Source organism: Vulpes vulpes, chromosome 1 (assembly GCF_048418805.1).
Source record: "Vulpes vulpes isolate BD-2025 chromosome 1, VulVul3, whole genome shotgun sequence".
NCBI classification, from domain to species: Eukaryota; Metazoa; Chordata; class Mammalia; order Carnivora; family Canidae; genus Vulpes; species Vulpes vulpes.
In genome coordinates, this window is record NC_132780.1 from 102,356,792 (window position 1) to 102,382,912 (window position 26,121).

The 26,121-nt window shown below is 58.0% G+C and overlaps 2 protein-coding genes across 6 annotated transcripts in view; one reads left to right on the plus strand and one right to left on the minus strand.

Moving 5' to 3' along the window:
- The window catches only part of CRYBG3 (crystallin beta-gamma domain containing 3), a 103,612-nt gene extending 100,095 nt beyond the window's left edge, over positions 1–3,517 (plus strand). The window contains exons 20-22 of the mRNA XM_072721223.1: positions 68–226; positions 1,028–1,187; positions 1,886–3,517. Of these exons, the coding sequence (XP_072577324.1) occupies positions 68–226; positions 1,028–1,187; positions 1,886–1,974 (408 nt within the window). The 3' untranslated portion in view covers positions 1,975–3,517. The remainder of the gene's footprint in view (positions 1–67; positions 227–1,027; positions 1,188–1,885) is intronic.
- Positions 3,443–25,890, minus strand: RIOX2 (ribosomal oxygenase 2). Of its 5 annotated transcripts, none has more exons than XM_072721255.1 (10): positions 25,869–25,890; positions 19,242–19,873; positions 14,784–14,903; positions 13,610–13,738; positions 9,155–9,258; positions 7,486–7,588; positions 6,976–7,147; positions 5,420–5,508; positions 4,253–4,339; positions 3,443–3,865 (listed from the first exon to the last, which is right to left on the minus strand). In XM_072721255.1, exons 2-10 carry the CDS (start codon positions 19,671–19,673, stop codon positions 3,707–3,709), a joined length of 1,395 nt encoding a protein of 464 aa, XP_072577356.1. In that variant the 5' UTR covers positions 19,674–19,873; positions 25,869–25,890; the 3' UTR covers positions 3,443–3,706. The 5 variants fall into 5 exon arrangements, with proteins under 5 accessions (XP_072577356.1, XP_072577361.1, XP_025845692.2 ...); XM_072721260.1 differs by lacking the exon at positions 25,869–25,890 and adding an exon at positions 25,359–25,547; XM_025989907.2 differs by lacking the exon at positions 25,869–25,890 and adding an exon at positions 23,878–24,208 and having other exon boundaries at positions 6,976–7,144.
- Positions 25,891–26,121: the final 231 nt, after the last annotated feature.

A 26,121-nucleotide genomic window follows, 5' to 3' on the forward strand; every position in this document is an offset into this window, starting at 1 on the left:
TTTGGAAAGCTTGATTTCCAGATGCATAAGTCCCTTTTCCTAAATGGCTGTTTCTCGGCTGTCCCAGCCCGCAGTATACATCAGAATCAAGAACCGGGCCCAGGACGAGTATCTGACGGTCACTGGCAATGTTGCTGACACACGAGCCACATCGGTGTGCATTTCTCCCTACAGCGGGAAGACTACTCAGATCTGGCACTACTGTCGGGGACTCTTTAAATCCAAGGTAAGCGCCCCACTGACACTGTGTGCCCCACCTTTTGGACTTTTTTTCTTCTTTTGGAAACTAGAATCTTGCCAGATCAAATGGCACCAGAAAATAATGCAACACCCTAAAAACAGTATGATGCATGATTATATAAATACTGCCATGCATAATACTAAAGCTTTTAACTGAAATGGACTCGGGATTTTATCATGTAGGAAGTTCAGTTTCCTGTTTGGAAGTAAACACTGAGCTCATGGACATCCTAAGTGCTGTTTTAAGACCAGAGACCACTCCCTGGATCCAATTAGACATCATGCTGTTGTGACACATTCCTTACCTTGTGGCCCAGGTGCAATCAGCTGTGTCTGATTCTAAACATCTTGAAACTTTCACTTTTGGGGCACCTGGGTGGTCAATTGGTTAAGTGTCTGACTCCTGATTTCAGCTCCAGTCTTGATCTCAGGGTGGTAAGTTCAAGCCCCCTTGGGTGTGGAGCCTACTTGAAAACAAAGAAAGAATACCAAGCCCCATCTGATACATTTATGCTAACGGAGACTTAACATTCAGCTGTAACTCAGCAAACCTTCCGTTGACCTTCTGTGGTCAGGTGCAGGTGTCCTTTTAACAGACGTGCCTCTCCTTGGGTAGGTCTGTGTCTGGCCATCTCCTCCCCTCAGCCATAAAGACAACTTAAACAGCTGAAGTGATAGGCGTGCTGTGTAGTCTTCCTTTCCTAGACCAGAATCATGTTAAGAAGAGGGCCTCCATTCCCTTCAGTGCCGCTGACACAGAACTGCCAATTTGCTTCCTGACCTTTAGGCCAGTGACACTTGCCTGGACGTGATTGGCGGCCGGGACACCCCAGGAGCCAAAGTGGCTCTGTGGACGGAACACGGACAGTTCCAGCAGAAGTGGAGGCTGAACAGAAACGGAACCATCAGCTCCTATCTCAGTGATCAGCTGGTCCTCGATGTTAAAGGTGGGCCTCCGAAGAAACCCAGTGCTTTGTGTCCCTGGATAGACTTTTAAATTTCAAACCTCTCCCTCTTCCTCCTGGGTAAAAGAAATCCTGATTTATAAAAGAAATATTAAGTCATTTCTACTTACTCTTTTAATGAACAAAACAATTAGCTACTCGGATCAAGGAGGGAAGGCCTCAGGACACTGAGAAGGTTTTTGTTTATCGGTACAGTTGTAAAATTCTCATTTGCTACATAAACTTGGAGGACAATTCTAAATGTAAAGCTTTACTAGCCATGAAGTGTCCCATTTCTTAGAAACTTCTTTTTGCTATTAACTGTTATAGTCCTTTAAGAGCCCTCACAAACTTTGTGGCAGATATTGTTCGAGCTTGTTTTGAATTGAGCAAAAACATTGGCTTAGTCACAGCCATGGTCAGTGGTCAGTGCGCAAACAGCACCCGACATCCTGCCCACGCTCTCCCAAGCACTGTGCTTCTCAGCGTCGCTTTGCAGGTGCACACTGCTTTTGCAGTTAACTACCCTGCCCCCTGGGTCATCAGTCTGAGTCGTTCTAAGGTCTGATTTGAGGTCAGAGCAAAAGCTTATTTAAGCTCAGCTTCCCACTGGAAATGAAGTGTTAATCCACCACACGGTGGGCTGAACATTGTCAAGCACCCGTGTGAACAAATCTTTTCTTTTGGAATTTCCATTTTAGGAGGAAATTATTATGACAAGACTCATGTAATTGTAAATCAGCCTCTGGAGGGAGAAGAAACACAGAAATGGGACATTGAAATATTGTGAGAGCGTCTGCAACATCTCCAGAAAGAGCAGAGGAAGGAGGAACCCCACGCCCCAAGGAGAGGAAGCTACACTGCTGCATCACTGAGCAGAATGAAGTTTTCCCCCAGCTTCCACAACCATTTCTCTTAACCATGAAAACACAAGTATTCTTGCCAGTTGTTTAGTGTTCCTGTGAAAAACACGTTCTGATTTCTGCAAAAGGTTCTGTTCCTGCTTGATCAGCTTTTGGTGAGCAAGTTCCAAGTGTGTTTTCTCTCCTGTCCACCAGGCCCCCGTCCTATCGCTGATGGCCCTTGTGGGACACTGGTGACTGTCATACCGCATTAGGTGTTCACATCCTAGGAGGTGGGGGTGTGGGTGCTAAGCACAGGGAGACGTTCCTTTAGGTCAAGTCATACTGTTGCAGGAAGAAGAATAAATTTTATAGCAATGCCTGAACACACATTTAATAGGGCCTCCTATAAGCTGCTGTATTCTGTTAAAGCCTCAGTGAAGAACCCTTTAAGGCATACCTAACCGACGCACCGTTAAGTATTATACTTGGAACTGACCCCAGGGAAGGACCTCGGCTTCGTTGGGGAAAAAGGCTCAAGTGTTGGCATGTTATCTGTGGCCAAACTAAAGCACAAATAACCTTGTGACATCCTTGCTCTCCTTAACTGATGCCCTCCTGGGTGACTCACCTGCCCTGGTGCCGAGACCTCCTCCTAGACGTTGCCAGATGTGCCCTCATAGAGTATTTAGTCAAATTTTTCTTTGTCTGCCCGAAGTAGTAAAGGGAAGTTTCAAATGTTTAATCAAAACCAAGCAGTATTTGAGCTCTGACTATATACCATTTTATTTAATGAAATGGCTGAAAACTCAGTTATTCATTTCCATTTGTAGGATATCACATAATCATTACCACCTTTAAAATTTATACAGTTCTTAAGTATTTTTCCCTCCTGAGTTGGTTTTAAACTTACATTGAGATAACTGTTCCCTTCATCCTGAACTTTTGCCAGAAAGCAGAAAACTTAATCTATTTTTATATAGAAAGATTAAATACTCCAGTGATATTTTTAAATATCAACCTATAAGCACTTTAGAATGTAAAATAACAGTGAATTGTTTAAACACAAAGACCCACTATTTTGAGCATTTTTTATAGAGACTTGGTCTTTCCCTGTAAATACTGAAATTTTTTCCTTCAATCTCAGGCTCTTTGTCATCTCTGAAGCAGCATCTGTAAAAGTCCTGTATGCCCTAGATGTGAGCGCCCCTCACAGTGTGGCAGTATTTAATGAAACTTATGGGGGTAACTTTATTTTCAGGGGGGAGGGTTGTGTATACACAAAGGTATGTATGTATATTTTCATTGTAAAAAACCAATTTAAAAATTTTTCTTTGTGTTAATTGAAAGATTTTTGTAGAGCCAATGAAGCTCTTTAAAGTTGTTTCTTCCAAAGAACAAAGCCAGGTAACAACATTTAAATTTCAGTGATACATTTATTGGAGCTGTGCCTTTTCTATCACACTGGATTAAAGGAGTTTGTCGAGAGTACGGTTTTGTTGGTCTCATCTTTCTTCTGTGCGCCTGCCTCCCAGAACCAGGCAGGTCTCACGTAAGGAAAGCTGTCATAGAACCATTCCCAGCTGCGGGCTCCAAGCACCAGGAGCTCCCTGGCACATAAATGTTTGTTCTTCTTTCCGCATGTGCGGCTGAGACGGTCACCGTGGTTCTGGGAAGGCCCTAGACTACCTGGATTAAGCATTCTGTCCAGAGGGATAACACCAGGTTTTCCTTTTCCTCATCTGTAGTTAGTTTCAGGTCCTTGACACAGATAGTCGAGTGGCCCCAGATTTGCTTCAGAGCATCCATATGTGATAAAGGAAAGCGGAGTCCGTGAGACTGAAAGAGGAGAAACTATTTAGTCAGGTGAGAAATGTTAAAGTGATATTTTCATAAAAACTTAGCCGGGTCTCAGTATATCAGTTTTTTATATCCTTACAAACCAGATGACTTACTAACTTTAACTTTGCCAATTCCCATATCCTAGTTTATATAATACGAAGCATTCCAAACCACTGATGCCTCATCTATTACACATTTCCTACAAGGCTACAGGTCCCAGCTTGTATCTTTTTAAAGCCGGCAGACGTGTGTGTCTGTCACAGAACCGACTGGCGGATCATCGCTGTGCAGGGGCAGGGGCTCTGTCGAGTGTGTGAAACGTCAGCCCCCGCTGCAGGCCCTAGCCATAACTCCCCAGGAAAGACCGGGTAGGTTGGAACAGACCTCTGTTTCCTCATTCCCCATCATGTGCAGCTCTCTCCTGTTCTTCAAGGAATGATAAATGTAAACCATCGTTTCCTGAGTTTCATCCTTAAAAAAACACACACACACACACTATTGAGGTCAATACTAGGAGAGTTTTCCCAAAATACACTTCAACACCAAGAATCTTTTTGGCACCGAGTTCGGATATATGGCACGAACTATGTAGACGGTGTACACACTCCTCAGGTCACTATTTGTATGTAAAACTGCTGGAACATCAGCAGAAACCTGGTTTGATGCAAAAGCAACCACTTAACAGATCGTCAGTGACTTGTTTCATTTAATCTACCAGCACTGGTTTCTTACGTCCTGAGTAGGACATTCCCAGTTACGCACAGGTTGGCAATTTGTGAGCACCATGGGGTGAAGATTACCTGAGAAATACCAGCTGTGGGATCTATCAAAACCTCCTAGAATGGCTGCCCCAATAACATCTGCTTCCCCGTCCGTCTGTCCTGCACAGGGCGGTTTGGCATTCTGTGCAGGGCCCTCACCCGGTCCTTGTCACCACTTAGATAAGGTCAGAGGCAAATACACGAGTGTATGTGCAGCATTAACGCTGTGACAGTCGGGTGGTGGACACATCTAGCTGCCCCCGCTCTCGTCCCCTCGAGTCCTTCATGGACTTCCTCCCAGGACAGTTCCCAGAGTCCTTGGGACGATACAGGGAACTTCAGTAACAAACAGGGGAGCTGCAACCCAGACCAGAGGAAGCCCAGGAATGGATGATTGCTGGCAGTTTTCCCATGAGCCCAGGATCGGATCAGGAAGCCAGCCTTGAGCAGCAGGGGGCTAGGGGACAAGGTCACAGAATACAAATGGGAAACAACTGTTCTCCTCCATGATCTAGAAGACAGAGTTTTTGAGAAGGAGCATCAACAAAACCACAAGTCATGACAGACTGGGCAGCATAGAGGATGGGAGGGGTGTGAGCGAGCGAGAGCAGTGCGGCCGGGGCCGGAGGCTCACCACGGGGGAGGCGGGGCGGGAATCTGGGATGAAGCCAGCCCTGGGGGCCGGCAGCTCCAGCAGAGATCCGGGCACCGTGGCCTGCAGTCCGGGCGCTAGGTTAGGAGAATGGATGGCTGCGGGGTGGGGGGAGCCGCCTCCGCTCCGGATACTCACAGACTGATTCTGATCCGGTCCCACTGTGAGGACGCTGTAGTCTTTGAACTGCAGCCTCACCGTGCTGTCCAGCCTTGGCACCCGTCCACCTGGGAGACCCAGAGAGCTGGGCTCAAACTTGTGTGCGGGTGAACCCCACGTGGGGTGCCCTCCAACTCAGGCGTCAGCTCCCCCGTATCTATGCTCCTACAGCACAGCTTAGGTGCTGCGGCACTCACTGTGATCGTGCAGACGTGTGACAAAGCACAGGTGCAGTCCGTGCATCAGGTAGGACATGCGCCCGGGGAGCCCACAGCTGTGCCTGCAGCTGTGCCCGCCGCCGCGCCCTCTGCGCCCAGCACTCCCTCCCTCTAGCCGCCAGCTGACCCCAGCTCTACACGCAGACCCTGGACGCACCGACCACCTGACTTCAAACCGCACCCTCTACCCAGGACTAGTGTGATCACAGCAACCCCATCCGTGCAGGTCAAGCGTTGTGTCACAAAAGCCACCTAATAAAGTTCCCAAGAAGAAGTCTTTTGCAAGGTGGATTTAACTTTGTAGAAAAGCAGCCAGTAACGGCGGACCCCCTCACAGGGTCAGCGCTGAGGGGACGCGGCACCGCTGACTACAGGACACCCGAACACTGTCCTCACGATCGCGGTACGTGCTGGGGAGGGTCTGCTATTCGGAAACAAATCCGAACCTTCCCCCGACGGTCACACTGAGACCAACTGGAATCAGTGCTGGATGGAGGGGACCCGACCGTCCGTGGCACTCCCCCACCGGAAGTACGGCTTCCACGAACGTGAGTAAAAAAGACACTCGGCGCCGGGCTGGCGCGGCCGCGTCTCACTGTCCTGAGCAGATGATTCCGCAGAAAGCCAGAGGGACACACAGCCACCCCGTAAGCACGTCAGGACTGCGGCAAAGGCGAGAACGTTGTCCGAACGTCAGAAACGGCCAGCTGGCCCCGCCTGCAGGTCTCTGCCTGCTCCGGCCTTCCTAACCGCACACTCAGCCCGCCGCGCTCCTCCTGCCCACGGGAGACCCAGCCACACTCCCCATTTTCTGCCCGCGTCCATGCCGGATGCCGGTGCAGAGACCTGCTTTCTCAAGCTTCCTGAAAAATCCCCTATTCAGGCCTGACCCCTCCAAATGCTTCCAACACTGTCACTGAGCTGGCCCAGGATCCCCCACGCCGCGTGGTCCTCCCCGCTGCAGCAAGTCCCACTGCAGGGCACTGCGCTGACGGTCCGCCGTCACCACTGTCCAGAAGGGTTAGGCCGTGGGCAGCCTACCTACACAGGTCACAGAGTGTTCGCGGGGACTTGGGGAAGCTTGGTGACAACCTGGGCGTTTTTACATGTCACCTGCTGATGGCAAAGGCTGGCCCATCCCTCCAGTACTCAGTGTGCCCGTGACACACCCACGATGCAGGGCGCCTGGAGCTGCAGCAGGTGCCACCCGGGCACGCCACACACACGCAGGTGCACGTGCTTCCCGCCTTCCACCTGCCCAACAGGAGCCCACCCAGGAAAGCCCCCGACTGCCTAGAAGAAAAGCACGAGCCCCACCTGGCGTTGAAAGGTCTGCTCCGTCTCCCACGTGGTAGGGGGGGAGCCTGTGGGTAACAAAGTCCTTCTTCATGCCCCCTGCCAGCAGCGCTCCGGTGCCCTCCAGCCGGTCGGCCAGCGTCCTCAGGAGGCCGCCTAACCTCCTCCTCGCCGCAGCCGTGCCTTCCACCTGCTGGAAACATGGACCTGAGCGCTTCCTGCCCAGGCCGGGCCCAGCAGGGCCGGAGCGACCACCAGGTCTCCAGGGGCGCCCCCTCCCCAGCCACATGGCTCCTCCATTCAGCCAGCGTTCCCACTGGCCCTGCCACCGGGACATCTGGAAGGGGGCGACACCTGGAAGGGGGTGCTGCACCGGCTCTGGGTCCACACCCCCCAGCCCTGCACTCAGCCCGGGCAGACCCGCGAGACTCACAGGAGGGACCACCCTGGGGGCACCCAGGCAGGCGCTGCTGGCGCTGGCCCTGGCCCCACGGCCCCCCCACCCGGACCCTCACCAGGATGACCCCTTACCAGGAGCAGCTGCCGGGGGATGCCGGCCCGGAGCGCCACATCTTCCTTCACGGCATCAAACACAAGCCCCGAAACCGTGTCCAAAAGGCAGTCTCCCCAGGAACTGGAAGGGGCAGGAGGAAGGGGCAGGAGAAAGGGGCCCAGGAAATCCCGGGGGATTTTGTGCCCCCACCGCTCCCCCGCCCCCGAACATGCAGCTCGGGGGGCGCCCCCACACGTCCCCCGGGCTGTCAGGGAGGAAGGTCAGGGCCTAACTTAGGGTTTATGATGGAAGGTGGGCTTTGTGGGTGGTGCTCGCGCCTTGGTCTGCAGCAGGTCGCCGCTCAGAGCCGCTCCGGGGAACGCGGGGTCCTGGGCACCGCCCCTTGGGGGTTGGTGACGCCTTCCCTGTGCCCCAGTCCCCCCAGCAGGGCAGTGCCCCCGGGGAACGACCCAACGGCTGTAAGTTCCAAGCCTCCCCACATGCGCTTGTCCAGCTTGGCGGCAGCTGCTGGGAGGACCCCAGTCTGCGTTGGGGGGGGGGGGGTCCGAGTCCCCGGCGCTACTACTGGGGTCTGCCTTCCCTGTGCCACGTGCAGCGGGTGATGGCCCCTGCCCTCCCGTCGCCCTCTGGACGCGTGGAAACCCGCCCTGGGCGGCAGGTCAGCCAACACCTGTGCCCCCCCATCCCTGCAGAAGCCACACCCACCTTGCAGGTGTGGTCCCCTGGGGGGACCAGGACCAGGACCTGCCCGGGCCTGGCTGGCAGCCCGATCCTGGGGCCTCCCGCTGGCCAGCGTGAGCCTCTGCCACCGGACCCGCTTCGTCCCATGGCTGCTGCCCCAGGCGCCTCCCCTCCTACCGCCAGGGGCACAGGGCACGTCCCCCAGAGCCCGGGGCCCCTGCCTGCAGGCCCAGCACCCACACGGGCTCTGGCGCCTTCCCAACGGGCAGCCCCAGGGGACCCGGCGAGGTCGCTGCCAGGGGGAAGTCTCGGGGAGGTGCCACCGCCCAGGCCTGCAGGCCGCCCCCCTCCCCGATGCGGAACCGGGTTCCAGCACCTGCGCTCTCAGGGCCCGCGGCTCCAGACTTCCTTTCCCACGTCATTTCATGAACTTGTAATAAAAAGTGGAAACCGGGATGCCTGGGTCGCTCAGGGCGTGATCCCGGGTTCTGGGATGGAGTCCCACAGGGAGCCTGCCTCTCCCTCTGCCTCTGTGTGTCTCTCATGAATAAATAAAATTAAAAAAAATTTTTTTACAGTGGAAACCTTAACAAAGATCCAGAGGTCGCGGGGGAGACAGGTCCTGCGTGGGGTGATGAAACTGCTGGAACACACAGTGCTGGCGGCTGCCCAGCGGTATGAACACAACTAGTGTCACCAAACTGTGGACTTAAAAATGGTGAAAGTGGAATATTCTCTTAAGTCTTTGACTGCAATTAAAAAAAAACACCTTTAGAGAGCGAGCGAGCACAGGCGCAGGCGGACTCACTAAGGCACAGCTGTGGTCCCTCGGCCCAGGCTGGGGGAGCCTCGCTGGGCCACCCCCAAGGCTCCCGATGTTCCCGCAGGTGTCCCTGCAGGGTGTCCCGGGGGGGCGCGGGCACGACCCGGAGGGCTCCAAGGCTGCCAGGGGCCTGAGAGAAGAACCCCGAGGGGGATCGGGAATCTGGGGGGCGGGCGGCTTACCTGTTCTGGTAGGTGCTGATGGTCACGTGGGTAGAGTGCGCCAGCCCCGGAGGGACGTCCGCCTGGTGAACCGTCCCCCTGGGGAAGTACAGGACATCTCCCGGCTGAGGGGGGACACACGGGGTTGGGGTGAGCGGGGAAGGCACCTGCTCAGCCCTCACAGTCTTCTGGAGACCGAAGCAGGCTCCGAGGGTCGGGCCGCATCTAGAACCTGCCGCCACGCAACCCTGGGGGGCTGGTCACTGCAAGCCCCCAGTCTGCACGGGGTCGGGGACCCGAAGTCACTTGCTTGCCTCACTGGCTGAGACCAGGTGCAGGTGAATCTGGGCCCCCACCCACGGATCGGGGTGACAACCCCGACGCCCTGCGCCCCCTCCGGCAGCACCCGGGTGCTGCCACCGGCTGGCTAGGGGCCCCAGGAAATCAGGGAGCCCCTGAAGCCTCAGTCCCCTCCCCCCCCTCCCCTGCGAAACAGAGGCCAGGGCCTGACACAGGATCACGGGCCAGGCCACGTGCAGAGGCCAGTGCAGAGGTCCAGACCGCGCCCGCAGGTGGTCTCCCGGACAGACGGATGGACGAACCATGTGACCCTGCGTGGGCCATCAGTCGCACCCTTGGGCGGGTGAACCTCCTCCACCCGTCCTCGTGTCGCCCCAGCCATGAGGCGACACAAACCTCACCCCTCAACCACTCCTGAAGCTGCCACCTCCCTGTCCCCCAGTGCAAAACACCAACGGCGGCACCGCGAGCACGGGTCCCCCGCACAGCTCAACGCGTAGATTGAGAACAAAACAAACCACCTTGGGACCCCTGGGCGGCTCAGCGGTTGGGCGCCTGCCTTCCATTCAGGTCGTGACCCCGAGATCCAGGATCGAGTCCCAGGTCAGGCTCCCTGCAGGGGAGGGCGCTGGGTCTGTCTACCTGTGCCTCTGCCTCTCTCGGTCTCATGAATAAATAAATAAATCTTTGAAAAAAAAAAAAAAAACGCACCTTTTCTCAACGTTAAGATTTTCCTTAAACCAGGATTAAGTATATTCTTGAGCACTCTCCGGGGGCTCCCTCATCCTGGACCCCTGGACGGCGCCAGACTGACAGGGACGGAGCTTCAGGGAAATGCTCTGCCCCCAGTTATGCCCACTAAGCCTTGGGCGCCACCCGCTAAAGGGAGCTTCATGCACTCATGGGTTCCTACGGCACAATCGGATCAGCCCCCCACCCCCGCCAGGCACAGGCACCCGTGCTGGGCACAGAGCCCCCAGGAAGAAGCAAAGGCCTATCTGTGGTTTATGGGAGACGAGAGCAAACAGGAGGAGACGCCAGTCGAGGCAGACACAGCGTGAATGAGTAAGGTCAGGTGGTGGGAAATGCACGAGGGCAAAAGAAAAAGGAGGAGGAGAGGAAAGGAGCACGGGAAGGTGTGGGGGGCAGGGTGTGCCTGGGGCAGGAGGGCGACACTCAAATCACACTGGGCTACACTCCCCTGAGCTGAGGCCTCAGGCAGGAGCTCCCAGCCCTGCGACCAACCCCCAACCCGGCAGCAAGGATTCCAGGCAGAGGGAAGAGCGTGCAAAGGCCCTGAGGTGGGAAACAGGCTGACACACTTGAGAAGCCTCGGTCAGTGCGAAGGAGGGGGAGGCGGGAAGGCAGCGGAGGGGCCACAGGACGGGCCTCTGCGCTGTTTGAAGGCCTTTGGCTTTTATTCTGGATTTCAGGGACCGCCACCGGGGATCCAGGTGGAGGGACAGGGCACAGCTGCGTCGCAGTGTGCAGCGGGGGAACCACCGGGAGGCTCGGGCACAGACCCACATCCAAGGGCTCTGTCCCCAACAGGAGGAGATGGTGACACATTTACAGGGCAGGAGGCTGGGGCAGGAAATGGCAGTTTCGGAATATTCCACTTGCAGTTCCCTGTACCTTGTTCCTGGAGACATTAAGTCAGCAGCCGGACCTGAGTTTCGGGTGTAGAGGCGCAGGGGGAGACCAGGCACAGCACTGAGACCACGTCAGGGACAGGGAACTAACCCCCATGGGTGGGGGGGGGGGGTGGCTGGGGACACCAAGCTGCTGGGAGGGAACCCAGGGAGTGTTCTGGGGGGGGGGTAGGAGGGGGAGGAAGCTGCTGGGCCTGGAGCCAAGGGCAGGAGAGAAGCGTAGCCACCGTGGCAGGTGCCCGGAGATGTGGGAAGCCGGAGCGTCCTCACCGGGGGCCCCTGTGAATCTTCAGGACACTGGACACGGCAAGGAAGGCGAGGCCTCCGGACCATCGGCGGGTACAGTGGGATCAGGGGGCCCCTAGTGGAGAGGGGACCAGTGGAGGGAAGCGGACCGGGCGGCGGGAGGCAGCTTGGGCACAGGGCACAGGCCTTGCAGCTGAAAGAAGGGCCCGAGCGCAGCCGGAGGCAGGTCCCCTGCGCCTGGGAGGAGCCACCCAGTCACCTGGGCCGTGTCCGGGCACCCCGTGTCCTGCCCACCTGGGGGGCCCCGCTGCCTGTGCCCGCCCAGGCCCTAAATCTGTGGGCCACTGAGCCCAGCAGGAAGTAGGCCGCCTGGAGCCCCCTCCTCCCGCATTTAACTTTTCTTGAAAGATCTTCCCCAGGGGGGAGGGAGCCCTTAGGAGCACGCGGGGTGGGGGGGGGTGGTGGTGAGGAGAAGCGCCCCTGGACCCCAGGGCCCGCTCACAGCCTAGGCGGGGGCACCTTCAGCACCAGCCTGTACCCCTCAGCACGGCCTTTTGGACTCTCGCAGCCCACAGGGACCACGACCCTGGTCCACACGGGGGACACAAAGATGAATAAGCTGCGGACAACAGCAGCGGTGAGGGGGCAGCAGTAGCGGCGTCCCAGGCCACTTGGTGCGGCCGCCGCAGGAGCCTGGGGCCCTGACCCCATGCCCTGACCCCGCGCTCTGACCCGGTGCCCTGACCCTGCGTCCTGACCCCGTGCCCTGATCCCGGTGCCCTGGATCCTGGTGCCCTGACCCGAGGCCTTGACCTGGTGCCCTGCCCGTCATGGTGGCCTCTGTGCCCACCGTGCCCACCCTGCCATAAGGCCTGGGGCCTGAGCTCCCCTGACTTACACCCCGGGGTCCACACAGGGGCCAGGTGGGGCAGAGGTGACAGGCCGCGGCCTATCCTCCTCCGGGGAACCCAGGGCTGCTGGAATGTGGTGAGATGAGGATGGGCGTCGCCCCCCCCCAGCTGTCCCCGCACCCCTGGCAGAAGCACAGCACCCACACCTGCAGGTCACCCCCCTCCCAGACCAAGACCAACCCCGAAGGAGGCAGGAGGCCAGGCCCCGGCGAGGGACAGCCATGGCCCCGGGCACCACGGATGCCTCAGCTCTGGCCTGAAAAATCAACCGAGGGCCTAGGGATGGCGCTGCCCCAAGGCCGCGGGCTGCTGAGACCCTTCTGAGGCCCCGGGTCAACAGCTGCGGTCCCCGGTCATCCTAGGACAGGGCGTGTGGCCTGGGCGCACGCAGGCAGACAGGGACACAGGCGGCTGTGGATCACGGACAAACCGGCGGCCACGGCATGTAGTTTCGGCCCACGAGCTGTAGTTTGCTGACCGCTGACCAAGACCTTAAAAACCGCGAGGGCTACCTTGACCCCATTTATTCAGACATCCTGTAACATGAACGAACACACGTCCTCAAGTAGGAGAGAGTTTGTCCCAGTCACAGGCAAGCAGGCAAAGTCCTTAAAGTCCAGAAAGTGCCTCACGACACCGAGTAACGTAACCAAGACGCAAGAAATGCAAAAATCGCTATTCGCAAGTACATCAGGTTGGAAGACTGCGTGGAATGGTGTCAGCTATTAGGTCTTAACATAAGGACCTGAATTCCAGGCCTGTTATCCCCACAGGGCGTTGTCCTCAGCACCCTCGCCTGCGCGGACGGCCACCCGACCCCCTGCACCATCGCTGCGAGCCAGCAAACCCAGCACGCTCGAGCTCCCGGCTTCCCAGAGGAAGATTCCTTAACACCCAGCGCGATTACTGTTCTTTCCGGGGCCACCCTCGGGGCGGATGGGGGGCTGCAGACTGAGTCTATGGTCTAATCAGGAGAATTTTACCAACGGAACAAGGGGGGTCCCTGGCTGTGCTCGGCCTACGCAAGCAGCAGCCCAGCCCTGACGGCCGACTTGGACTTGGTGCAGCTGCCCGAGCCAACCCTTCCGCTTCTTCTCCAGAGAAGCCAGTGGTCAGTGTATTCAGAATCCACTCCTGTTGAACCCGGATTATACTTAGAGACGGGTTGCCTGGAAAACGCATCTCCCGTTTCCGCAGCTCCATTCTACAAGCACGGACACCAACTGCACTTCGGAAGCTGCAGGTGCTAAGGAGTGAGCGCCACGCTGCCCCGCACGTGCAGGCCCGCCCGCAGGGGCCACGGCCCAAGCACTGCACCCCAAGCCCCAGCCGGGCCCGGGAGCACCAGCCGAGAGGAAGTTGCGTACCTTCAACGTGAACTCGTGGGCCGGCCTCCCGATCCGCTCCTCGGCCTCCACACTGTACTCCCGTGCCAGGGGCACGGTGGGGTGGTAGAGACGCCAGTGCTTCTGTCCCTCCAGCTGCAGGATGAAGACCTACGGGGAGCCGCGGGCCCGAGTGTCAGAGAACTTCCCGACAACCACCGGGCACGGCGGTTCTAGAGGCCAACCCTCCCAGGGCTGAGGGGAATCCCAAATTTCAGATAAAAAATAAAAATGAGATCAGGGAGGGATGCATGTCACTCTACACTTAAATAAAAGTTGCCACGGCTGGTGTCCACTTTTAAAAACAGGTAATCGTGACCCCTGCTCCTGGGAGGAAATTCTCTCTCTTCAGTGTAATAAAACCTCATGGGGTTCCTTTGTCCCACCACCTCCTTCCATCGGACAGCTGACAGCCCAGAATCTCTGACGGAAAGGCCAAGTTTCAGATATTCCTCAGGGTCTAAAATCCCTAATATTGGCCTTGGCAGACAGGAAAACGTCAAGTTTTTTACTCTTAGTTCAGCCAAAGAGATTTTAAAGCTCTGTTTAAAATATTAAAAACAAAAACAAAAGGTTTTGGCAACATATTGGTATCAAGTTGCTTTCAAAGGGGGAAAAAGGGGCTTTTGACTAATAACTGTGTTTGTGACCTTTTATTAGCATAAACATAAAATGATGAAACACCCGAGCCAAAGAGTTAACTTGCTTGGCAGCCACACGAGGCTGAATCCACAGCTGTCAAGGTGCCCGCGCTCAAGTACACCGTGACCTTCATTCAAGCTGCCCCAAGATATTCACAAACGGAAAAAATTATCTATTTTTGGCAGCTCCAGAAAAAAGGACCAAGTGAAAGCAGATGTAAAGATTACTTGTGACCTCACTTTCCTAAAGCCCTTACGTTACGACTTCAAGAAAAAGCCAATCATGGCCTTCTGCAGACCAAGTCAATCAACACCTGCTTCGTGGGAATGTGTAGCTCTCCAGGGAAGGCTGGAAACCAGGTCTCCCCTTTGAGGATGAGCAGGAAACCACCTGGCGGGACTAATCAGTCCCAACACCTGGGTGAGGTCAGGATCTCCGGGACCACACAGCAGGGACAGGGCGTCGAACTGAACCCCGATCTATCCAGAGGGGCGCAGCGCCTCCCTCCTCTTACCTCGACGTCATCGTAATGGGGCGGGAGGCCCTGGGACCCGGCAGGGGTTATGTACACATTGGAGCCAACCAAGGAGCCGAAGTAGCATTCCAGCTTCTCCTGGATCCTCCAAAGCTCATCCTGAAAGAGAAAGAACAGAAAGAAGTAGGGAGAGGACATGAAAGACACCTCAGAAACCAGGGGAAGCGCGTGCTGCCTTGGAGCGAGCCTTCGCTGCACAGCAGCCATGTTCCAGGCCACATTCCAGGCCCCGGGAACTCTGCGGCAGAGCCGGAACCTCTGCCCTCAGGAAGCTTCCAGCCCAGCGCCGAGCACCACAGAAAACCCAGGGATCAGCCGCGTAGGGTGTGAAGCAAGGCAACGACCCGAGCGAATTCACGTTTCTGAATGCTCACTGGGGCTCAGGCATGGAGAAGGGGCCTGGAGCAAAGCGAGGGATCAGTGGGAGGCCGGGAGCCCAGGTGAGGGGTGGCCAGGGCGGTGGGGGAACAGGGCTCAGCCAAGCAGCCTGAGTACATGGCGGGGTTGGAGTGTCGACAGGGGCAGGGACACTTGGCCTGGGCGGTTGGTCCAGGCCTGGTTCACTTACTGAAATGGGGGGGCCTTGTTAGAGAACAAGTTGTTTACAGGGTGAGGGGTGCAGGGGGAGCTCTAGAGTAGTTCCTCAGGTTGGGGGAGGTAGGATCGCAGGGGAGGGGAGGGGCACAGGCCGCAGGCCCATGAGCACCCCTTCCCTGCCAGGCCGCACCTCTGGTTGCTGGTTATATGCCCTGGTCACAGGGCGCAGGGTCACAACGTCTGCTGTCTGGACGAGGAACCCGAAGCAGGGGAGCACGCGGCTAACCGGGCTCTCTGTGGCCTCTTTGGGAATCATGTTAAAGAAAATGCGAGTCACCCACGAGGACACTAACGGGTTTTATAGACGCTCAGTCTGCAGTACAGGAACGCACGGCACCTGCCACACACAAGTACGGAAGCAGATCTTTAAAAATGTGCCCAGGAGGGACGCCTGGGTGACTCAGTGGTTGAGCGTCTGCCTTCGGCTCAGGGCCTGATCCTGGGGTCCTGGGATGGAGTCCCACATCGGGCTCCCCGCAGGAGCCTGCTTCTCCCTCTGCCTGTGACCCTGCCTCACTCTGTGTGTCTCTCAGGAATAAATAAAATCTTTAAAAAATAAAAATAAACAAATTAAATAAATAAATAGATAAATAGATAAATAGATAAATAAATAAATAAATAAATAAATAAATAAATAAATAAATAAATAGACAAAATGTGCCGAGGAAACCGATGACCAACGAGCCTGGGACTCAGTCGTTCCATTTAACTGGAGAAGGGTCTACGGTCTTCAAGGTATTATCAGGGGGCAGGATGGGGGGGAGAAGGCAGCGCTGGGAGACACGCTGGGGGGACTCCGGGGCTACTCCAGCGGCAGGTCGCGGCCTGCTTGCGCTTCACAGGGGAAGAACATTCCCTGGCTTCCAAGCAGCCGCACGGGGTCGGGCACGCCCCCAGGGAGGGACCGCGGTGCCATAGGCGGTGCCACCGGCGGCGCCCTCGCGTGTGCTGTGGGACCCGGGCCAGCAGCGGCGCAGGGCTTCTCCTGCTGGGGCCGAGGTGCCCCGGGGCTCCCAGCTCAGGCCTCCGGGGCCGCCGCTACCCGTCCAGCTTCTCGTCCGTCCGACCCCGGGCTTCCGAGGCTGCCGCGCACAGCCGGGCGGGAAGAGCAGAGGTCGGCCCACCCCGCCCCAAGCCGGTGGCAGACAGAATGACTTCAGCTCTTTCTTTGTGAGATGAGGCCTGGGCCAGGGACCCGTGGGGCGCAGTGCAGAGCGACCTCCGTGAAGCGCACGGGGACCCCGGGCTCAGGCCCGCGCGGGGCTCCTAGGGCCGCTGCCCACAGTGCGGGGTGCCAAGGAGCCCCCAGGGCAGTGCCCCGGCGCAGCCTCCCTCCTGCCCCGCCACTGAAATCAGACCTGGCCCGACTGCCAGGACCCGAAGCCGGGGGCAGCTACGGAGAGGCCGAAACTGGCCGAGGCTGCGCTACGTTTCCATCACTGTCTTTAAGAGTCGGTAGGAAAACACCTCGAATTTGGAGTCGGAAGTCCTTACTTGGCGGCAGGGACAAGTCACAGCTCCAACCTCCAGCTTGTTCACCTGTGACACCGAGACCGCAAGGAGCGCCCTCCTTCACGTGTCTCTGGGAAGGTTCCAAAGTGGGGCACCCGCAGTTCGTGGGCTCAGGTCACGACCTCCGGCTCCGGATGAAGCTCTGTGCTCCGTGGGGGGCCTGCGGGGGGGGACCCTCCCCCTGCTCAGGGGCCCCCCTACCCCTGTTCCAGGGCCCCCTTCCCCTGCTCAGCCCCCCTCCCCCTGCTCATGCTCTCAAATACATAATAATAATAAAAAGAAGGTTCAAAAGTGAGCACAGGTGTATTTGGTAAATTCACCCAGACCTGATGTATGGCCTATCCCGAGGTGGGGAGCAGCTTCCGGCTCCCTGATCACCTCCTTATTTGCTTCCAGACCAACCAGAACAGGCTGTGCCATTCTGAGTCCCAGTAAACAAGGCACCCCGTACTCTGGCCCTGGCGAACTGCCTCAAGGCTTCTTCCATCGTGATGCTGATATGCACCTTCCTTTAAAAAAAAAAAAATTTCTTTATTCATGAGAGACACAGAGAGAGAGGCAGAGACACAGACAGAGGGAGTGTGCCTCTCCCTGTGGGGAGCCAGATCCGGACCGATCCCTGGGCCCAGGATCAGGACCTGAGCCAAAGGCAGATGCTCAACCCCTGAGCCCCCCAGGTGTCCTGATATGCACGTTCCTAAACACACACACAGACACCACAAAACCTCCTAATAAAAGATTTAGAGCCCAGCACCCCCTGTGAGGGGGGTGAGCCCCTACAGCTGTTCCAGGTCTCTCAAGTGGTGAAAGAAAACAAGCAGGGTGCATCCCAGTCTACCGGGGGGCTGTGTTTAGACTGAGAAAGCTCTCCCTTCCCTTTCACAAACCCCGCCAGAGAGCGGAGTCAACAGGGCAAAGGAAATACATTTTTGTCCACCGGGAATCAGAGAGGAGAAGTGCGCGGCACTTAGAGGCGTACAGGGAGAGGCCCAAGATGATGCCAAAGCCCAGAGACGACAGCCACCAAGGACAGCACACATAAGCCAAATAACTTTCTACTGCTTTGTGACCAAATTACATATAATTAACTTCCCTGACCTTTTCTGCTCATAGTTACTAGGTGCCTAACACCCACTTTTTAAAAAAGTGCTGCTTCACATCAAGGACTGGCTCAGAGACAAGCACTGTGGTGTCCGTAGTTCCCGAGTTCAAATCATGACTTGGTCTGGCAAGTTATTTATAAATTCCTTTTGGGTGTTTGGGCCAAATGGTTGGCATTCCCGAGACATTTCAGCTTCTTGTGACTGCATGAGGGGAACTGTGTGGCATCGGGACTTGTCCCGAGACATCTAGGAGTACTTCCACTGTATCCAGAGGACAAATGGGTTTGAGATCCCTTAGACCAGAGAGGAAAAGGCATTCGCCAGATTTGGCCAATGGCTCTAACAAAGTAACATTACTGGTGACCGACTGATGGCCAAGTCCCAGGCGCCCCCACACAGCCAGAATCGGCACCAGAGAAGCCCATGAGCCGCTGTTCCCCCTCATGTGCCGCCACCCTGGCTCATGACAGGGGATTTCTGAACTCACAACAGGCCCTCAGCTGTTCCGGGCCACCCGTCAGGTGGAGCTCTCAGACCTCTACAGAAGCAAACAAGCGAAGATTGCATTTTACGAAGCAGGAACTGAGCACAGAGGAGGCCAATTATTTCTTGAGTGCTAAGCTCTGATGTAGAAAAAATACAAAGGTAGCCAGTCTCCCAGACCTGCACGTGGAGGCCGCCTGCCACCTGCGACCGCCCCCCCAGAGCAGGCCCAGGGCCCCATCATGCTACCCCGGGCTGTTCACAGGGGTGGCCGCTCTTTCTGGGGCCTCATCTGATCACCCTCTGACGCCTCTACTTAGCTCGATGTAAGTAGTAAAGGGAAGCAGCTTCAAGAAAATGAGCACCTGACGCTGCCAGGCCTTAAATCGTAGTAACAGGACAAACCAAACAGAAACGTCCACTGCACAGCGAGGCATCACCGCCCCACAGGACACGCTCCCCGAGGGCTGCTGTTACTCTGTAAACCTGCCACGTAGTTTTTGTCGCGTGAGGACTCCCAGCCATGTCCCCGAGTTGCTGGGTGATCCAAAGGGCGCAGCCGAGACCGCACAGGGCGTCCTAGCTTGGAACCGTCTCCAGAGCGAACAGGCAGGGGAACCATCAGGCCGGCGGCCTCACCCCCACGGGCCCGGCGGCCTCACCCCCACGGCCCGGCGGCCTCACCCCCACGGGCCCCGGCCCACTGCCCTCGCCCAGCCACGCGGCGACCCCGAGCCGTTACCTTAAATCTCTGAGGTTGGTGAAACTGAATCGTCGCCCTTCTCTGATCCAGATCTTTCCTCAGCTGGAGGAAGTGCACTCTGCCGTCTTTATTGAAGACCTTCTTCTTCCCCTTGACGCACCGGCAGACGTTGACGTCTCGTCCGTAGAGCAGGCCGCGGCCGCACAGACTCTTGAGGTCCGACAGCCTGAACAGCGCCTGGTAGTAGGCCGCCACCGCCGGGTCGTCCCTCCGCAGGACAAGGGGCTGCTTCTCCCAGAACTCCCTGAAAAAGGCCTCGGGCTCCACGGGCGCGATCAGGCTTCCAAACAGAAGGCTGGGGCTGGCGAAGTTCAGGGGGCAGGCGGGTCCGCCGGCCGCAGCCTTCGCCCGCTTACAGGGCCCGGGCCCCTGGTCCGACCCACGCCCCGGGGGCTCGGCTGCCTTCGGCATCGCTGGGGGGTACGCTGGCGGGGACGCTGGGGGGGACGCTGCGGGGGACGCTGGCGGGGACGCTGGCCGGGACGCTGCGGGGGAGGCTGGCGGGGAGGCTGGCGGGGAGGCTGGGGGGGAGGCTGGCGGGGACGCTGGGGGGGACGCTGGCGGGGACGCTGGCCGGGACGCTGGCGGGGACGCTGGCCGGGACACACGGGCTGCGGGGGGGCAGACGCAGCGTGAGGCTCCCGGGGGCCGGGGGGCAGCGCACTGCGGTCCCCGCCCCTCCCCCGAGGCCCCCACCCCTCCCCCGGGTCCCCGAGGCCCCCCCCAGGCCCCCACCCCTCCCCCCGGTCCCCGAGGCCCTCCCCCTCCCCCCGCCCCCGGTCCCCGAGGCCCCCACCCCTCCCCCGGGTCCCCGAGGCCCCCCCCAGGCCCCCACCCCTCCCCCCGGTCCCCGAGGCCCTCCCCCTCCCCCCGCCCCCGGTCCCCGAGGCCCCCACCCCTCCCCCGGGTCCCCGAGGCCCCCCCCAGGCCCCCACCCCTCCCCCCGGTCCCCGAGGCCCTCCCCCTCCCCCCGCCCCCGGTCCCCGAGGCCCCCACCCCTCCCCCGGGTCCCCGAGGCCCCCCCCAGGCCCCCACCCCTGCCCCGGGTCCCCGAGGCCCTCCCCTTCCCCCCGCCCCTGGTCCCCCAGGCCCCCACCCCTCCCCCGGGTCCCCGAGGCCCTCCCCTTCCCCCCGCCCCCGGTTCCCAAGGCCCCCCCCCCCCGTCCCCGAGGCCCCCACTTCCCCCCGAGGTCCGTGCCCCCCCCCCCCCCCCAGGACGTGACATCTCCCGAGGCAGGATTCGGGCCCCACGGGCACTCGGATCACGTCCTCCCCCAGCTCCCGACAGCACAGCACGGGGACTCGCAGTTATCGGGGTACGCGGAGCCCAAAGGCACGGGCCCCGCCGCCTCGGCAGGTCCTACTGAGGTTTAGGCGGCGGCCGCTGCCACAGCCTGGGATGTCCGGCCTCGGGCTTCAGGCGGCACTGCCCGAATCCACGGGGATGCCCCGAGGGCTACGAGCGCGGCGGGGACGGCCCGCACCCCGGCCGCCCTCGGGGTCACCGGCAGGCCCAGCGGCCTCGCCCCAGCCAACCTCCGGGCCGCCCACAGCTGCTCGCTGCCGAAACCTGCCGCCTCATGGGGAGCCCCCGTTTACCGGCCCAAGGAGCGGCCGCAAAGTAAAAGCTGAAGATCCGGATGCCGCATCTCTAGGAAGCTTGACCTTCGAACCGAGGGGAAGGCGCAATAAAGCACCAGCCTCGGGGCCTCGGACAGGCGCCCACCGGGTTCAGGGCGCACACGCGTCCCCTGGTGTCCCCCGGCGGCCCCCGGGCGGCCCGATCCCAGGCAGGGCCGAGGGTCCGCAGACCCCCTGAGCGACGCCCTCCAGCCTCGCGGCACCTCTCTCACCCCCAAACCACAACTCCTGTCACACAAACGCAGGAGTCCCTCACCTGGGGTTCAAGAATGGCGTTTCAAATTGCATGAACTTCCTGAACTGCAAGGTTCTATTTCAAAGTGTGTGTATATCTATATATTTGGGGGCAGGAGGCATATTCCTCTCACCCGATTCTTCAAGGAGCCTGGTCCCCCTCCCCCAAAAAAGAGGCTAAAAACCATTATGATTAAAAAAAAAAAAACTTTCCCCCAGAGATATGAGTACCTTATAGCTGTTAGGGTTTTCTATTTCCTAGGGCTAGCACACTGGAGGAACTCTGCTTTCTGTTTTTAAAATTTTTATTTATTTATGATAGAGAGAGAGAGAGGCAGAGACATAGGCAGAGGGAGAAGCAGGCTCCATGCACCAGGAGCCCGACGTGGGATTCGATCTCAGGTCCCCAGGGCACCCTGGGCCAAAGGCAGGCGCTAAACCACTGCACCACCCAGGGATCCCTCTGCTCTTTTGTTAAGGTAACTAAGCTGTATTTCAGCCACACTGTCGACTACAGTGGCCTGACCTGGCAAGAAAGTACCCTGAAAATCCGTGTTACGTACTGCAACAACTAATGTATAAACGAATGCAACCCAAATGTAAATTGAACAATACAGGAAGTGGAAACATGGCAATATACAACCCTAGTGGCCTCATTTTAGCTTCTAAACTTTCTAGCCCTGTAAACAGCTCAGATCAAGTGCCTTGCATAGGACCAAGGTGGACAACATGCCCAAATTGACACTAAAAGCTTGCACTGGAGGAGTAGAGGCTTAAGCTTAGAAAAAACACAAACTTTGGTGTTTTAGGATACGTCATCCGTGAGACATGTATTTTCTGAAAATACTCGTTATTCAAGCTTCCCAGACCAGTTTGATTTCTCAACTGAAGAATCAAGGCTTCAGAGAGACAAAGTATTGCTAGTACTTGGAACTCAGATGTGGTGAGAAACACGAGGAGATAAGAAGACAGATTCAGTAAAGAGCTTGGCTAGGCCGGGAGAGTCACTGCCTGTCCTTCGCAGGGCCCCGGGCGCGGCTAGTGTCTGAGAACCGAGAATGCAGGGGCATTCCCACCACCTTCAACTGCGAAGAGTGACTCACTGTACCTGAATTGCTCGTGCCATGTGGTTTATAGTGAACACCTGTTTTCCTTCTGCAAGTGTGGAATTTTGGTTGGTGCTCGGTGCCAGGCAGAGGAGGCCTACGTGGCCGGTCCCCAGTAAAAGCCATCAGTTCTGAAGTGTCCGAGGAGCTTCCCTGGTTGGCAACATTTCACACCTATTGTCACAGATTAAGCACCTGGTTTTTTGCTATGATACATCAGCTACAAGTCCCTGCAAAATCACTGAATCTACAGACGGTCTTAGAGACCCCCAACACATTGCTCCCAATTTTTAAAAAAGTGTTAATTTGGTTCAGAAGGTTTGTATCATTAAGGTACCCTATAAAGAAAAAGTAATTGCAGATTCAGCCATACATCTCTTACCTCAATTGGTCAGTTTAAAATTTATGTAAGGGGTGTAGACAGCAGGAAGATACCAATGAAAGGCTTTTCCTTAAGCACAACGTACGACTACAGTAGAGCATTTTCACCAGGAAGTGTGGTTACACAAAGTGCACAAAATCCTTAAGCTGAAAATAAAATCACTTGAAGTATTCTTCCCATCTACAATCACAAATAAAATAAACCCAGCACTGCATAACAAATGCTTTGCTAGAATATAAATTTCACTACTTACACTGCCAAAAGTTACATCATTTCTTGTGTCTCTATGTCCATATTGAAATGATTTGAGGCTCAGTTAATTGGAAACTGGCTTAGAGGTTACTGGGCAAATGTACTATTTCTGATTCTCACACTACCCATACAGTAAGACAACCACTGTTTTTAACAGCTTTTGGGGGTAGAGGGGAGAACAGATGACATTCCCTACTACGTCAAACATGTAAAAATCTTAAGATGCATCACAATTTCAGAAAAAGTAAAAAAGCATCTTAGAATCTAAAAAATTGAGTAAACACGAAAAACCTTTGTCTAGAAAAGTAAAGCCAACACAAGCCTACCCATAAACCTCACAGACCACCCAAAAAAAAAGTTACAGTAAATATTTTTATAAAGCTACAGGGAAAAACACAAGCTGGAAAAAGGCAATTGACATCACTTAAGAATGGCTACAAATAGCAAAGCATGTTAAACACCTGAAAGTAATATGTTTATAAATCCATTTGCATTTCAATTTTTAAAAACAAATGTTTCCAATCTGAGTTGACTGTAAGCAAGTGTAAAAAGATTAAATCAAAACTCAGTTCATATTTTACTAGCTGTCCAGAGATTTTTAAAAAACCCCAACTAAACACCTTAAAAAATGAACTCAACAAAACCAACACTGATACCCATTCCACGGCCGATAAATACAAACAGAGCCTTGTATTTGTAAGTGTCCTAACCTCATTTTCTGTAGTTAACTTTCACTGACACGGAGTCCACACAGCTTCTAGAGCCCAGCACAGAACAGGGCACACAGGTCCCCACAAGAAATAGTTGAATGAAATTTCCTTTATCACCTTTGGCATAATCCTCAACAGCCTTACACAAAACAGAGTTGGGGGACAACAGTTGATTCCGTGGGGATTATTCTGATGGCAGCTGTAACTCGGGCATTTAACTGCACCAGCTGACGGCAACTTAGCCCTCGGTGCTTATCACCCACCAGGGGAGGGAGGTGCACAGTCCTCACCTTCAGGGCAGGGCTTTGCAGCAGTCACCCTGGAACACTTGCTCGCGTGCAAATTTCTGGGCCCCGTATCAAGCCCAGCGGACCGGCACCTCTGCTGGCGGGGGCCCGGAAACCTGCATCCACCCAGGAAATTCCCCACAGGAGTTTTAGATCCAGCCACGTAGAGGACAAACGTGCCTCCAAATTTGCACACACACCTGACAAACATTACCTGTAAGGAGGCTGCCTAGGCCGAATGGAAACTTTTTTTTTTCACCCAACCGAGGGAAGCCTGTCCTCCTGTTGACCTAAAACTGGTGCTTAACTTTTTAGTTCTGCTTTAAAGAGAACATGGACTGTACCACATGAGTGTATTCTGGTGACCACAAGGCTACAAGGGATGTGGCCAGGGAGGCCCGGCCATCCGTGTCCTGGGTGGCACTCAGGCCCCTTCCTTTTAACGTCAGTCCAATGAAATAGTTGGGCCAGGCACCCCCCCGGGGACCCCCAGCCCACCCCTGGGACCCCCAGGCCCCTCTGGAGACCCCCAGGGCCCCCTCGTGACCCCAAGGCCTACCCCATGGCCCCAGTTCCCTGGGGGCCCCCAGGCACCCCCGAGACTCCTAGGGCCCCCCTGGTGACCCCCAAGCCCTCCCACCCGGGACTCCCAGTCCCGTTCCCATGACCCCAAGCCCACCTCATGACCCAGTCCCCCATAAATCCCCAGGCCACTCCATGACCCCCACTTCCCCCAGGACTCGCAGGCCCCTCCTGGGACCCCTAGGGCCCACCCCATGACCCCCAGGCATCCTTGAGACCCCCAGGACCCCTGGTCCACCCCATGACCCCCAGGCACCCCCGGGACTCCCAGGACCCTCCCACAACCCCTAGGGCTCCTGACTCCTAGGGACCCCAGGGACCCCCAGTCCCACCCCTGCAACCCCAGGCCCACCCCATGACCCAGTGCTCCCTAGACTCCCAGGCCCACCCCATGACCCAGTGCCCCCTGGACCCCCAAGCCCACCCCATGACCCCCAGTTCCCCTGGGGGCCCCAGGCACCCCTGGGACTCCCTGGCCCCTCCTGGGACCCCAGGCCCATCCGTCACCCAGTGCCCCCTAGATCCCCAGGCCCACCCCCGTGATCCAGGGCCCCCTAGACCCCCAGCCCCACTCCCGTGACCCCAGGCCCACCCCATGACCCCCAGTTCCCTGGGGGCCCCCAGGCACCCCCAAGCCCACCCCATGACCCCCAGACCCTCCCGGGACTCCCAGGCCCCTCCCGCGACCCCTAGGGCCCCTCTCGTGACTCCCAAGGACCCCTGGTGACTCCTGGGACCCCCAGTCCCACTCCCGTGACCCCAGGCCCACCCCATGACCCAGGGCCCCCTGGACCCCCAAGCCCACCCCATGACCCCCACGCCCCCGTGACCCAGGGCCGCCGCTCCCCACCCCCCGTGACCCCCAGGCTGTGCCCCCGGACACGCGGTGACACCCCACTAACGTGCGGACAACCCGCCGCGCCGGGGAGCCGGGGGAGCCGCCATCCGGGGCTGCGAGCGGCGGCGGGGCTCGGGGTGCAGCCGGTCCGCAGGCGCCGCCGACGCCCGAGCAGCGCCCACGTGGAGGCCCCGGGGCCGGGCGCGCCGCCCCCCCCGCCCCACAGTCCCCGCGCCCGGCTCCTCCCGACCCCCGGCCCGCGGGGGCCACGCTCGGCGTCCAGGGCCCCGTGACCCAGCCCGCGGCGCGGCGGCACCGACCCGGCGTGCGCCCCCCGCCCCGCCCCGCCCCGCCCCGGGTCACCGAGCGCGTCAGCGCGGCCCCGGCCCGGAAGGCACCAGCGCCCGCCAGGCCGCCCGCCCCGGCCAGGCCGTCCCGGGGCTCCCGGCCCTCGGCTCCCCCCGCGCCCCCGCGCCCCCCGCGCCCCCGCGCCCCCGCGCCCCCGCGCCCCGCCGCCCGGAGGACGCGCACCACCCCGCACGCGCGGGACCGCGGCGGACTCCGCTCCACTCACCCGGCTCGGCCTGTTGCGCGCGGCCGCGGAGGGGCGGGGCGGGGCGAGGCGGGGGGAGGGGCGGGGCCGCGGGGGGGCGGGGCGCGGAGGGGCGGGACGGGGCGGTGGGGAGGGGCGGGGCGCGGAGGGGCGGGGCCGCGGAGGGGAGGGAGGGGGCGGGAGCCGGAGCGGGCCGCCCCCCAGCGTGCGCATGCCCCCCCGCCCCGACCCTCCCGGGTCCCCACCCCGCCCCTGCCCCGCCCTCGCCCCCCCG